We start from the raw sequence: 14,464 nt of genomic DNA, 5'->3' as shown, positions 1-14,464 counted from the left end.
GTGTAAAACTGATGTTGGTAGTTAAATTTATATAATTTTGGATTCTTACACCTGTTTAAAAAATGGTAAAAAATATCCCCCTTCACTACACCTCTGATGCATTAACACCGGTATCAAAATCATCATAAAATGTCTGATTTAACTTGTGTAAAATATCCTCCCTCAACTTCATTGCTGTGTACAATTGAAGAAGTTAAGTCTCTCTGCTTCTTGATTTTATCTGTTAATTTTGATCCAAATTACTCATTGTAAATTATTACTTAAAAGAATCAACAATGAATTGGTCCCCTTAAGTGTATGGTCAGAGGTTCGATTTATGGCTAATGGCTATGGAGAAAATTCGGTTGGGGGGGAAGAACCCACTTTGCGTGCCCCACAAGTTCCCCGACGAAGATTAGTAATCGCTAACTTCGGTGGAAACTTCGTACCAATATCATGATAACATGAAAAAAATTACTACTTAAAGAGTCTTGGTCTTCTCTCGTAGAAGAGGTTATACATTTCAATGGATAATTAATGTTGTTGACATTTATCATATCACTATAATTGCACCCACAAAAAATTCTTCTTCCTATTGAAGTGCTCCATACGGTTGAAGAAAAACATGCCCATTGTCCCCATATTGAAGGGCATATACCAAGACTCAGTTTGTAAGTCAATTTTCTTTTTCCTTGCCCATCGTTTCATATGTATCAATGCTTTAGTTTCAGGTTATGTTTCCTATATAAATAAATAGAAGTTAATCAATTGATACATCAACAAAAATCATCAAGTAAAAAAGAAATAATATTGAGAAGAGATTGTAAGTGTAAGTTGCTCTAAATGGGCTCCTTTTTTATTCTATTGCCTTCTTTTACCTTTCACTTCTTCTTTTTGCTGTTGCTTACTCATTTTACTTCCTACACTTTCTCATTATGCAACCATCACGACAACTCTGCCTTGTTACAATTCAAGAACTCATTTGTTGTCAATACTTCATCTGAACCTGATATTTGGTGGTGGAGTTGTTCCTCTTTTTCTTTCAAGACGGAATCTTGGAAAAACAGTACAGATTGTTGCGATTGGGATGGTGTCACATGTGACACCGTTTCAGATTACGTGATTGGTTTGGATCTTAGTTGCAACAATCTGAAAGGTGAATTACATCCCAATAGCACTATCTTCCAGCTTAGACACCTTCAACAACTCAACTTAGCTTTTAATGATTTTTCCGGGTCTTCAGTGCATGTTGGTATTGGTGATTTAGTGAACCTCACACATCTAAATCTGTCAAACTCTTACTTCAGTGGTAATATTCCCTCCACAATCTCTCGTTTGTCAAAATTAGTATCACTTGATCTTAGCAATCACTTGGTAATGGAATTGAAACTCAATCCATTCACATGGAAGAAACTTATTCGCAATGCTACTGATTTAAGGGAGCTTTATCTGGATAGCGTGGATCTGTCTTCAATCAGAGTGAGTTCTTTGTCTATGCTAAAGAATTTTTCATCCTCTTTAGTTTCTCTTAGCCTATCAAATACTAGGTTGCATGGACATTTGTCAAGTGACATCCTCTCTTTACCTAATCTTCAAAAACTGGAATTGTCATATAACAACAATCTTAGTGGTCAACTTCCAAAGTCCAATTGGAGCACTCCTTTGAGGTACTTGTACATCTCCTTCTCTGCTTTCTCAGGTGAAATTCCTTATTCCATAGGTAAGTTGAAGTCTCTTAGTCAAATAGCACTCTCAGGGTGTCATTTTGAAGGGATGGTTCCTCTATCTTTGTGGAACCTAACCCAACTAACATATTTGGACCTTTCAATAAATAAATTTAATGGTGAGATCTCACCATTACTTTCAAACCTCACACATCTCATTTCATGTGATCTTTCAGATAATGACTTTAGCGGTAACATCCCACCAAATGTTTATGGAAAGTTAAACAAACTGGAATTTTTAACACTTTACGCTAACAACCTAACAGGCATAATTCCATCATCAATTTTTCAGCTACCTCAACTTTCTAATTTACGTTTATCCGATAATAAACTAGTTGGACCAATTCCAATTGAAGTCGCTAAACGTTCAAAATTGAAAGTTGTGAGTTTAGGCTATAACATGTTAAATGGAACAATTCCGAAATGGTGTTATTATTTGCCTTCATTGGTAGAGTTGTACCTCAGCAACAACCACCTCACAGGGTTCATTGGTGAGTTCACAACTTATTCTCTTCAATATTTGTATCTCTCTAATAACAATCTCCATGGTCATTTTCCAGATTCAGTATTTGAACTCCAAAATCTTACCCACTTAGATTTGTCATCAACAAATTTAGGCGGTGTTGTGGATTTTCACCAATTTTCAAAATTTAAAATACTAAATTTCCTTGATGTGTCACACAATAATTTTCTTCCTATCAACATTGATAACAATGTTGAATCCATCTCACCTTACCTTGAAAGTGTATATTTATCTTCTGCTAATATTAATAGTTTTCCTAAATTCCTAGCACGACTACCAAATCTCCAATCATTAGATCTCTCTCATAACAACATTCATGGAAAAATTCCCAAATGGTTTCTTAAACTCTTTAACTCATGGGAAAACATTGGATACATTGATCTTAGTTTCAACAAGTTGCAAGGAAATCTTCCAATTCCACCCAGTGGCATTCAATACTTTTTACTCTCAAATAACAACTTCACAGGAAACATTTCATCCGCATTTTGCAATGCATGGGCCTTGAGTATGCTCAATTTGGCACACAACAAAATAACAGGCATGATCCCACAATGTCTAGGAACACTTCCTTCTCTTTCTGTATTAGATTTGCAAATGAATAACTTCTATGGAAGTATGCCTAGAAACTTTTCCAAAGAAAATCAATTTAAGACTATAAAGTTGAATGGCAATCAATTGGAAGGACCATTACCATACTCTTTGGTTCATTGCAAAAATCTTGAAGTTTTGGACCTTGGAGACAACATCATAGAAGATGTATTTCCCAATTGGCTAGGAATTCTGCCAGAGTTACAAGTACTGAGTTTAAGATCAAACAAACTTCATGGTACAATCACATGCTCTAGCACCAAACATCCTTTTACCAAGTTGCGAATTTTTGATGTCTCTAACAACAATTTTAGTGGTCCATTACCAACATCATGTATTAAGAAATTTCAAGGAATGATGAATGTTAATGGTAGCCAAATTGGTTTGCAATACATGGGTAACTTCGTGGTTAAGTACTATAATGATTCTGTGGTTGTCATAATGAAAGGTTTTTCTAAGGAGCTAACGAGGATATTGACTACTTTCACAACTATCGATTTATCAAATAACATGTTTGAAGGAGAAATTCCAACATTTATTGGAGAATTAAATTCTCTCAAAGGTCTTAACCTTTCAAATAATGGAATCTCTGGTAAAATTCCACAATCTTTGAGTTATTTGGAAAATTTGGAGTGGTTGGACCTCTCAAGGAACCAATTGATTGGTGAGATTCCTATGGCTCTCACAAAGCTGAATTTTCTCTCATTCTTGAACCTTTCACAAAACCACCTTGAGGGAATCATACCTACAGGTCAACAATTTGGTACATTTGGAAATGATTCCTATGAAGGAAATACATTGTTATGTGGATTCCCATTGTCTAAATCATGCAAAAAGGATGAAGATCGGCCATCACATTCAACATCTGAAGATGAAGAGGAATCAGGATTTGGTTGGAAAGCAGTAGCAATAGGATATGCGTGTGGGGCAATATCAGGTTTGCTCTTAGGACATAATGTATTTTTCTTTGGGAAACCTGAATGGCTTGTAAGACTTGTTGAACATATGTTTAACACACGACTGAAGAGAACAAACAACAGAGCCGGTGCAAATCGCAGAAGAATGAATTAACTTGATGTTGTTCTATTTAAATATGTAATTGCGGTTGTTTTAATTTGAAATTTGTTAATGTGGTAGTATATTTTCTTGTAATATCATAATGTTGTCTATTTCCAATTGTTATCTAAATAAGAAAATTAGTGATCAATTGCTTTCATGTTATTTTCAATATTCTATTATTTATGTATTTTCTAACATAATTTGCTTCAAATATGTGTATTTTCAACTTTGTTATACATACATAATAGTATTCCTTTGTTCTCAACCATTATCATTTAAAAAATAAAAAATAAAAATCATATCCAGCCTAGACAAATTTGAAGACCAATTTCATTGTCCACCAGTGAAAGTTCAATTATAGTCAAAGTAAAATTGTATATGTACTGATCCAACACCTAAATTGACACCAGAAATATTGAAACATAAATATTTGAGAAAAGTGTGTTTTAAAATTTCAAGTTAACACCACCGTTTGTCTCAACTTTTATTATTGAACTACTCATTTAGAGGGTTTTGTTTTTCATTTTATTTCTTGATAGACACTTGAGAGAACTTATGCTAGCATTTAATGAATTAAAAAATAGTTGTTTTTTATAAAAAGAATCGCCTAGATTATTAGAGAAACAACAAACCTGTATCAGAGATGATTCCATTCCTAAGCATTTGAGGTATGACTGCAATCAAAAGATATGATGATAGCATGGCTGGCCAGAAGCCAGCAGTAGGGATGCCAAACTTGTTTGCCACTTGTATGTCCCAAGATGCCAACAAGTCGACCACCATCAAACACACTTCATCAAGCCTTTGATTATTTTGAAGAAACTTTTCCAAATTGTTTGGCATTATATTCTCCATGGATGATTCAATGGCAAAGAAATATGTTGTTGTGTTCTCTTCTATCTCATCTTATAAACCAACCCACTTAATGATCTTATTATTATGATCTTAATTATCTCATTTAGTTTAAAATAGGCGAACAAAATGAGAAATTTAGAAAAAATTGAACTGGTATTGAAGGGGTGAGCCGGCCGATGCAATAGTGCAACGCAAAGGCGACACTCGAGAAGCCTAATAGCAAGCTATTGAAGTTGCTTCTCCCCCTAAAAAAAGTAATTTAATATCGTGTGACTCAATGAATCACATATCAGATATTAAACTGATAAGAACAGATACTACACTTGATCTTAGCCAAAAGGCCGAGAAAGGTATGAATTGTTCAATATTCGAGCCCTTTATTTATACCCAACTCTTTGGTATCTGTTGTTTCCACTCACCGATGTGGGACTTCAAAATAAATAGCATTTCTTTGTTTAAACTTTGTATATCAGAATTCAGAAACATTTAAGCATAACTAATTAACATGGCTTGAAAACAATTATTGGTTGAAATTCTAATAATGTTTCACTGTTACATTGAGTTTAAGAGTTGCTCTAAGAGTAACTAAATCCATAAGCTCTGTTTCCATATCCTTTAACAAACCGAAAATAACCAGTGCCAGAAACTATTCCAAATTCTCGTTTCTTCATTGTGAATATATCAGATCCTTTGAATCTCTAAGCTACTTCCTGTGTATTCACCGGCGGTGAATATAACCGAGAAAACCATGTATAATGCTTTGCCACAAATTCTACCTCAACCGGCATGATCGGGGTTTGAACCTCGGTCTGTCTACTTTATGTGTGTGGTTTTCAATGGCTTGTCATCGCCAGTCTAACAAAAAAAAAATTCTTAATAGACATTATTGTTTCATGTTCACCAAAAAAAAAAAAGACATTATTGTTCCATTTAATTTTGGTTTAACTATCTAATATGTCCCCGTAAGTTTGCGAGTTTTTGGTTTTTTTTTTCTTGTATTTTTTTTTTAAATAGGCCTTGAAATATAATTTTTTTTGTTTTGATCCTTAGCGTCAAGTCTGTTAAAAAAACGCATGTGTGGCAAATGGAGGCTGACGTCGCAGCATGTGACGTGACAAGCGATGATGATTTGTCAAAAGACTATAACTAATGATCTTTCTTATGCTCAGTTATCCATTTAGAGGGACCAAATTCAAAAATGAAATTACATAGAGGCACCAAATAAAATAAAAAACAAAATTGAACCCAAAAACGTATTTTCCTTGTTTCTCTAAACTCAAAAATTGACTCATATTTCACTAAATCCAAAAATCTGTGTTTTAATATATGCTACAAGCTATTTTCGTAAACTATATTAAAGACTTACGAATATATGTTGAAAAAAATATATGAAAATTGTCATAAATTAAGCGTTTTGCTATAAAAATAGTTTATATAAGCTCGTAAATAAGTACTTATTATTAAGCATTTTTGCTATAAACTACAAATAAGTTGTTAATCGAAACAAGATTATAGGAGCTGTTTTGTCAAGCTCTTTTAACCTTCTAGTACAGCGTTTGTATGTTATTCTTTTATCCGGTTTGCCTTATGCCCGGATCATAAAGTTTATTGTATAATATATTTTTAGCAGATTCAAAAAAAAAAAAAAAAAAACTTTCTCTCAGCTTTCTTCCATTAAATTAAATCAAATAAACCCTTAATTTATTAATACAATCAACAAAATTCATACGAAATCTCCGAACTATCAAATTCGAATCCTAATAATAAAAGAAATACAAATTGGTAATTTCACTCCAACAACCTATAATTTACATAATAGTTACAAAAGTTTTGCTCTGAAGTCCATGAATCATGAACACCCCTAATCGAGAGTGTGACCATCAACTGATGATTATATTGCAGGAGGAGGAATCTCATAGTTGTGCAACTGTGGATGATCAGTAACAAGAGTATAAAGTAGGCGTGCATCTTTAAGATTCACAAACATGGCAGCAACATGGTGAATGAATAATTAGTAAACCATGTATACATAAATTTTCAAATGGAAAGTGATCGTGTTGACCAGAATGATGCGACTTCGCCGGCGTTTGCGGTGGTTGAGAGCGTTTGAGACCCCTGTTGGAGCGGAGGGGGGTTGTGTACCTGCAGGCACTCCGACGCTCAAGTCAGTATGTGTGTAAGGTTTTCTTAGCTATAGAATGCGTACCTTGCAAATGAAGTGGAGATGCATATATATAGCCCCCAGCGCTGGGCTAAGGCCCTTGATGGCATTAATGGCCATCAAGTGGCTGCCGGAAAACGGCTTGGAGGCCTTGATGTGCAGTAAATGCTCATCATTCCGGTTTACGGCCGTTACAATACGCAAGGGTATCTGACCGTTAGGACGTGCTCGGATGGTATGTGTGTTCGACACCCTCTGATGCTCGAGCTCTAAGCTCGGCCCAGAACAGGAGCCCCCCAAGTCGTTATGCTCGTAGGCGAGGGTAATGACTTGAAGCTTTATCGATTCATCTCGATTTATCGAACATAACAGATCCGAGTTGGGCAGCTGAATTTTCGCAGTGTTCCCGTGGTCAAAGTCAAGCTTTGGAAAGGGAAAATCGTTTATTCCAAGTGGTCAAACCTAGGTTTCTGCAGCCGCCTCTCGCATTTATGGGATGTCAGGTGTGGTGACTGGTCCTTTGGGCGGCAAGTTTTGCTATAAATACTTGCTTATCCTTTGGCTTCCCATATCCTGAGTTTGAAGGCTAGCGATGGATAATAGGGATTCCAAGAAGGTTGTTGCTGATGGTTCTGAGTCTCGAAGAGGGAAAAAGAGAGTGGAAGTTCCTAAGCCTGCACCGGCTCGTTCTCAAAAGGGGAAAGAAGCTAAGGTGATGTTCCCTTCCTCGGATACTTCTGATACCTCAAGTTCCGACGAATCGGCGGATTTCATTGGGGCAATCGAGGAGTTCCTGAGGGCTCGTCAATCTCCCCACCTCTATCCTCCCGGTCCTGCCTCTGGTGAAGGAGGGTCCCAGGTTGGGAAAGAGGCTAAGATATGGCCAGAGGAGGTGCTGTGGACTGATTCGGATTCCGCAATTAGCTCAGGTTCCGAGCACGAGGATTAGGTGCTCGGTTCCCCTTGTAATCCTCTTCCCTTTGTAATGGACTATCATTAATAAAATAATTCTCCTTTGAATTTTCCGAACATAGTTTATTTGCACTCATGCTTTATATATGCCTTTAATTTAAATGATGTTGAGCTCATATTTAAACGACACCGAGCAGACTTTTCGATCGAAAACCGTACTCCCTTTTCGAGTATGTTTTCGATTTTACCGATTTGTCGAGGATCACGGTGTTCCTATTCGGTTGTTGCGGCCTTCCCCGTATTTTTAGCAAAGAAATAAAGGGAATGGAATCCGAGGATCTTGCATTACCTTTTTTGGTTGCGATTTTCTCGGGATGTGGTGTCTTGGCTTTCGCGAGATTTGCGCGAGCAGACGGGTGTGACTTGAAAGGACGAGTCGCTTCGTTTCCTTTCGCCACGTGTAAAGGCTATGAAATAGCACTCGAGTGGCTATTCTTTGAGATTTGAACTTCGAGGTCGTTTTGGACCGTTGGATTTTCGCGCCTTTTCGTTTCTCCTGAGATCAAATCTGGACCACTTGATCGTGATTGATCCGGACCGTTAGATCGATCCTGTGGTTCAGATGGAAGCGGCGCGAATTTTCCTGTACGGATGCGTTGGCCTATATATAGGAGGGAGGTTTTTTCGTTTGAAACTTTACAGTTTCTTACTCATTTTCTCCATCGTTAGCCTTTCCTTTTCAAGCTTCCTCTGGTGGTTTTGCTCCTCCGGCGTTTTTCTACTACAAACTCCTTACTCCTATCTTCATTTAACCAACAAGTAAGTGTTTCATCCTTTTAATCTTTGAAGATTTTGTTTGGATTTTACTTTAGATTGTTGTAGGTAGTTCACGCGGTAGGGGTTTTGTAATTTGGTTTCCTGTGTAGTTTGGGTAGCCCTTTTGATGGTTGTAGGTGGTGATTAGCACCCTTTTCCCCCCAAAAGAGGGGTTTTTCGCGGTTTTCCGGCGAGAAATCGCTTGTTTTCACCAACTGACGGTTGGGTTTTAGCTTAGAACAGTGTCGAGCACCATATGCATTTCGTGCTCGGTTGTCTACATGAATTTCGCGTTCGGAGAGATGATTTGTCACCTTTAGTTTCCGCGTAATCTTTTGTTTGAGATCCTCGCCCTTTCGCTTGATTTGGCGGTGGAAGGGTGGATTTGAATGTCGAATTCATTTTTTCTTCCTCTGCTTTTTCAGGTTTTCTAGATGGCTGAGGGATCTCAAAGTGACTTCACGTTCATAGATCAACAGCCTTCCTCCTCGATTCGCATCCGAGCTGACGTTTCGTGGGTTGCGGATGAACCCCGAGAGACGGAGTCAGTTTATCAGGGTTGCGAGAGTGACATCCCAGAGACGATGTGCACGGATATTCAGACTCCTCCTACCGAAGACTTCGAGGTGCGGATTCCCACTGCTCGCCACATGATCTGCGGCAATTGGGCTTAGGGGACGATCCCCATGTACGAGATTGCTTTTAAGCATCTGGGAATTCGACTGCCCTTCACAGATCTGGAAGTGTCCATCTTTCGGCATCTTCGGTTAGCCCCTTCTCAACTTCACCCGAACTCGTTGGCCTTTATCAAGGCTTTCGAAAAGACCGCTGAGTATTTGGGTCTGGGCCCCACCTTGCCTTTGTTTTTCTATCACTTTGGCCTTCAACGGAGCTGTCCTCGGGGGGAACAGGCGAAAGGGAAGCTCGCAAAGGGAGCCCCAGTTCCGGGCACCAAGCATGGATGGGTCTCTTTGAGGCAACGGAAACGCCTCTTTGATATGTTCGACGAGTCGGTTCGGGGGTTTAAGTCCGTGTTCTATGGAGTTAGGCCAATCACGACGAAAGGTTGGAACAATTTCGTTCGTAGGGGGAATCGCATTGATGAGCTTGGGCAGGAAGTGCTTGATGAGCAGGGTCTCCCTATAGAGGAGGATTTTGCTAGATTCCCGTTCTATTGGCGCAGGGATCATTATTCCATGTCGACCAAAGAATTTGTGTTTACGCTGGGAGCGTTGTCAGCTGAGGAGAGAGCTGATTATAAAAAATTATTAGAGTTTGTGGAGGGCTTGCCTCCGTTCCTTCTGAGTGACTCGAATGGCGAGCCTTTGCTTGGGGAAGATGGTCGAAGGTTGACCTGCCCGAAGGTGATCGCTACGAAAGAGTTGCTCGCTTGCGAGACCTCGGAGGAATTGACCGTTTTTTGGAGTATGCTCATAGCTTTCTTTTATTTATTTTTACCAACTGTTATTGATTTTTCTATTTGCTCGCCTTCTGTTTTGCTAACTGATGCTCTGATTTGTTTAGGTACAATGACCAGTGGATCTGCCGCTCTCCGCAAAGCTCGTGCTGCCAAGAACAAGAGGGAGGCGAGCAGTGCTGCTACAACTTCTTCTGCCCCTCAGTCTCCCACGGCTTCCAATGTGGATCGCTCGAAGAGGACTCGACTGGAGGAGGAAACCTCTTCTCGTCAGGATCACGTGGTTGTGGATCTTTCTGGCCAGGATGATCCTCCTCTTCCCGGTCCTCACAGGTTGACTGCCGGTGTTCCTGCTGACGATTTTGTCCTTCCTCCACTCTTTGCTCGTGAGAGACTGCTGACCGGAGAGACCAAAGTGAAGGTTGATCCGGCAGATGAGGCCATCCTCTCGGATATGGGTCCTGAGGGTCTCCGGACTGAAATCGCCGCCCAGTCCATGGCTCTGCTCAAATTAGTCGGGGTGGCGACTTTTTTGAATGGCCGGGAATGCAAGTATCTGGAGGAAAGGGACGAAGCTCGCAAGGAGTTGCCTTTGTTGCAGCGGAGGTTGGCAGAATCCGAGGCCTCCTGCGAGGTGTTCAGGGAGGAGCGCAAGACCCTCACGGCCAATCTCAAGGAAGCGGAGGATAGGCTCAAGACGGTGTCCGAGGAGAGGGATAGCGCCGTGCAGAAGGTTGATGAGCAGAAGGATTTGATTGGCGAGCTGGAAGGGAAATTGGAGAGGCTCCAAGTTGCCGGGGTTGTTGAAGATCGGGAAAAGGAGCTCGATCCTCAAGGGGAGTATGCTTCCTCCTCTCGTGCTGATTTGATCGCCAAGATCCAGGAGCTTGAGTCCAACATGGTGGCTGCTGCAGCTTTTAGTTTCAACAACGCAGTGGCTCAGCTTAGGATTCTCAACCCCGGTTTGAACGAGGAGGGTTTAGATGAGGAGAAGGAGGTGAGAGATGGAGCTATTGTCACCCCTCCTGATGATGAGATGTAATCTTATTTTTCTCTTGTAATTAGTTTGCTTTCTTTTGGGCGCTTCGTTCGCCCTTTTGATGTATTTGACAATTATGGCCCCTCGGGGTCTTTAACTATCAGCACTTTGATTTATTCTCCTGCCTTTTCGCCTTTATCTCATATCTAGATTTAGGGTTTGTGTGGCGATGCTTTTAATTTCCTCTGGATGTCGAATCGATCGTTTGTACGCTCGACGCTTTTAAGCTTATGCGTTGATTGTCTTTTTGTTTGCGCTCGACTAATTTTGAGGTTTTTAACTTGGTAATTTTCCAAACATTCTATACGCCGAACTATTCGTTTCTTCGCGCTAGTGTGTGTTTGGATGGTGGTCATCGTTGTGGTAGCTGGTACCATTAGATGCCGGGCTTAGAAGGTGCGGGGAACCATTCTAAGTGTTTGGAGATGTTAATCCAAACTAACAACGAGGAGAGGGGCTGTTGTTAAGCTTTCCTCCTCGGGGTGTGAACATCCCATCGCGAGCTGGGGTTCTACCGGGCGTGTACTATGACGATGGTGCTCCGTGGTCTAGAGCTTTCCTCGCCAACATCATCGAGCTCAAAAACGTCTCGACTTTGTTTTGTGTTTTAAGATTCATGCCCGTACCTAAGCACTCCTCCGTTGTATAGGCGTGCTTCTCATGGGCGAAGACACAGCCTTCGTTGAGGGATGGTTTTGAACTTCTCTCAACTGTAGTATTGTTTGAGCTTTTCGGCATTCCAAGGTCGAGGAATTTCTTTTCCGTAAAGATCTTCCAAATAATAGGCACCGTTTTCGGTTTTGGCTCGAACACGATAAGGTCCCTCCCAATTTGCCGCGAGTTTACCTTCACGAGAATCTTTTTGGTTGCGTCGGAGTACTAGTGTCCCAACGTCAAATTCTCGCTTGATGACCTTTTTGTCATGCCGTTTTGCTATTTTTTGTTTCAAAGTAGGTTCTCGGAGGGCTGCGCCGTCTCGGAGCTCTTCCAAGAGGTCGAGCTCTTCTCTGAGCATTTCGTGGTTGTCTTCCCCTTCGAGGGGTACTTCCGTTCGGAAAGATGATGCTCCGGTTTCTACTGGAATTACGGCCTCTGTTCCGTACGTCAGTCGGAAAGGCGTTTCTCCCGTTGTAGAATGTGGAGTGGTTCGGTAGGACCAGAGTACGCTGTGTAGTTCTTCTGTCCATTTTCCTTTTGCTTCATCCAACCTTCTTTTGAGTCCTCGCAGTATAACCCTATTTGCAGCTTCGGCTTGACCGTTCGTTTGAGGGTGTTCGACAGAGGTGAAGTGTTGGGTTGTACCTATTTTTGCCATGAATTCTCGCACTTTCTTGTCCGTGAATTGAGTCCCGTTATCTGTAACGACAACTTGAGGGATCCCAAACCTCGCAAGTATATTGCGTTTGAAGAATCGCAACACGTTGAATGTTGTGATGTGGGCGAGAGGTTCGGCTTCGATCCATTTCGTGAAGTAGTCGACAGCTACTATTAAGTATTTATTTTGTCCTGCTGCCGTTGGAAACGGTCCTAAGAGGTCCATCCCCCACCAAGAAAACGGCCACGGGGATGATAGCGTTCTTAGCTCGTTTGGAGGGGCCAAGTGCATATCCCCGTGACGTTGGCATTTGTCACATTTTTTGACATGCTCTTTTGCGTCTGTTTGCATGGTAGGCCAATAGAATCCTGCTCGCAAGGCCTTTCTGGCCAAGGAGCGTCCACCGATGTGTTGACCGTTTATTCCTTCGTGGATCTCGCCGAGGATCGAGGCTATCTCGCTTTCCTCGACACACTTTAGCAGAGGGATGGAAAATCCTCGGCGGTACATTTTTCCATTTAGGATTACATATGCGCAGGCTCTCCTTTTTACCTTAGCCGCCTCCTTCTTATCAAGTGGGAGATTTCCAGTGTTCAGAAATTCGAACACGGGTGTCATCCAGCTGTTGGCGTCGATCTCGCATATCAGGAATACCTCGGTGGGCTTTACTATGCTTGGTTTGGATAGCGTTTCCTGAATAAGCGATTGATTTCCGCCCTTCTTTTTCTTAGTGCTTGCGAGCTTTGATAAAATATCTGCTCTTGCATTGTGTTCGCGAGGAACGTGCTTGATTTCGGTTTGTCTGAATTTGGTTAATTTTTCTTTGATCAAGTTTAAATATTCCGTGAGTCGCTCGTCTTTTGTTTGGTATTCCCCGGTTATTTGTGATGCGACGAGCTGTGAGTCCGTGAATATTTTAATTTCCTCAGCTTCCATATCCTGAGCCAACCTTAATCCTGCCAAGAAAGCTTCGTATTCGGCTTGGTTGTTTGTGGTTGGAAAGGCGAGCTCGAGTGAAACTTCTATGAGCGCTCCTTCACCGCTTTCGAGTATGATACCCGCACCACTCCCTTGTGGATTCGAGGATCCATCTACGAAGATGGTCCATTTGTTTTTGTCCGGGGTAGATGGTGTGGTCATCTCGGCTATGAAGTCTGCTAGCACTTGGGCTTTTAAAGCCTTTCTGCTTTCGAAAAAGATTTCGAATTCGGACAACTCGAGCGACCATTTTAGCATTCGTCCTGTCATATCCGGCCTCGCAAGGAGTTGCTTGATCGGTTGATCAGTTCGAACCACGATGGAGTGAGCTAAGAAATAGTGTCTTAGCTTCCTCGCGGCCATGACTACTGCTAAGGCCGTTTTTTCAATCTGTAAGTACCGGAGTTCTGGTCCTTGCAGAGCCTTGCTCACGAAATAGACAGGTTTTTGCCCTTGCTCGGTTTCTCTTATGAGAACGGCGCTGATGGCCTCCGATGCTACGGCGAGATAAAGATATAAGGTTTCCCCTTCGTTGGGTCGCGTTAGGACTGGGGGTTCGGATAATGCTCGTTTTAAGTGTTGTAGCGCATCCTCGCATTCCTTTGTCCATTCGAATGCGGATTCTTTTCTAAGTAATTTGAATAAAGGTAGCGCGTGTTGAGCGGATTTTGCGACAAAACGAGATAAGGCTGTGAGCATCCCGTTTAATGATTGGATTGATTTCTTTGAGTCCGGCGTAGGGAATTCAAAGAATGCTCTGCATTTATCGGGGTTAGCTTCGATTCCTCTTTCAGTTAAGTAAAACCCGAGGAATTTCCCAGCTTTTACGCCGAACGTGCATTTTTCAGGATTGAATCTCATGTTATACTTTCTCGCTTGGTCGAACACTCTTTTTAGATGGGCTGTATGATCGACTTCCTCTTCGGATTTGACGATCATATCATCCATGTAGACTTCGAGCATGTCACCGATTTCATTATTGAAGACTTTGTTCATCATCCTTTGGTATGTGGCGCCTGCGTTTTTAAGCCCGAAAGGCATTACGTTGTAATAATAATTACCGGATTCGGTCATAAACGCTGTTTTCTTTTTATCGAT

General features: G+C 41.1%; 1 protein-coding gene and 1 non-coding gene across 2 annotated transcripts; one reads left to right on the top strand and one right to left on the bottom strand.

The window, feature by feature from the left end:
- Positions 1 to 758: 758 nt before the first annotated feature.
- Positions 759 to 4,078, top strand: LOC123919471 (receptor-like protein 7). The gene has a single exon (XM_045971394.1). It carries the CDS (start codon positions 823 to 825, stop codon positions 3,883 to 3,885), a length of 3,063 nt encoding a protein of 1,020 aa, XP_045827350.1. The 5' UTR covers positions 759 to 822; the 3' UTR covers positions 3,886 to 4,078.
- An 809-nt stretch (positions 4,079 to 4,887) lies between these two features.
- On the bottom strand, positions 4,888 to 5,082 carry LOC123882620. The gene has a single exon (XR_006799936.1). It is a non-coding gene; the product is annotated as a U2 spliceosomal RNA (small nuclear RNA).
- Positions 5,083 to 14,464: the final 9,382 nt, after the last annotated feature.

The sequence above is a fragment of the Trifolium pratense genome, linkage group LG4 (assembly GCF_020283565.1).
Source record: "Trifolium pratense cultivar HEN17-A07 linkage group LG4, ARS_RC_1.1, whole genome shotgun sequence".
NCBI classification, from domain to species: Eukaryota; Viridiplantae; Streptophyta; class Magnoliopsida; order Fabales; family Fabaceae; genus Trifolium; species Trifolium pratense.
The sequence above is the reverse complement of the archived record's forward strand: the minus strand, read 5'-3'. Positions and strand labels throughout refer to the sequence as shown.

Coding starts and splice junctions, on each gene's coding strand:
- LOC123919471 (XM_045971394.1), top strand. CDS start 823: ATGGGCTCCTTTTTTATTCTATTGCCTTCTTTTACCTTTCACTTCTTC.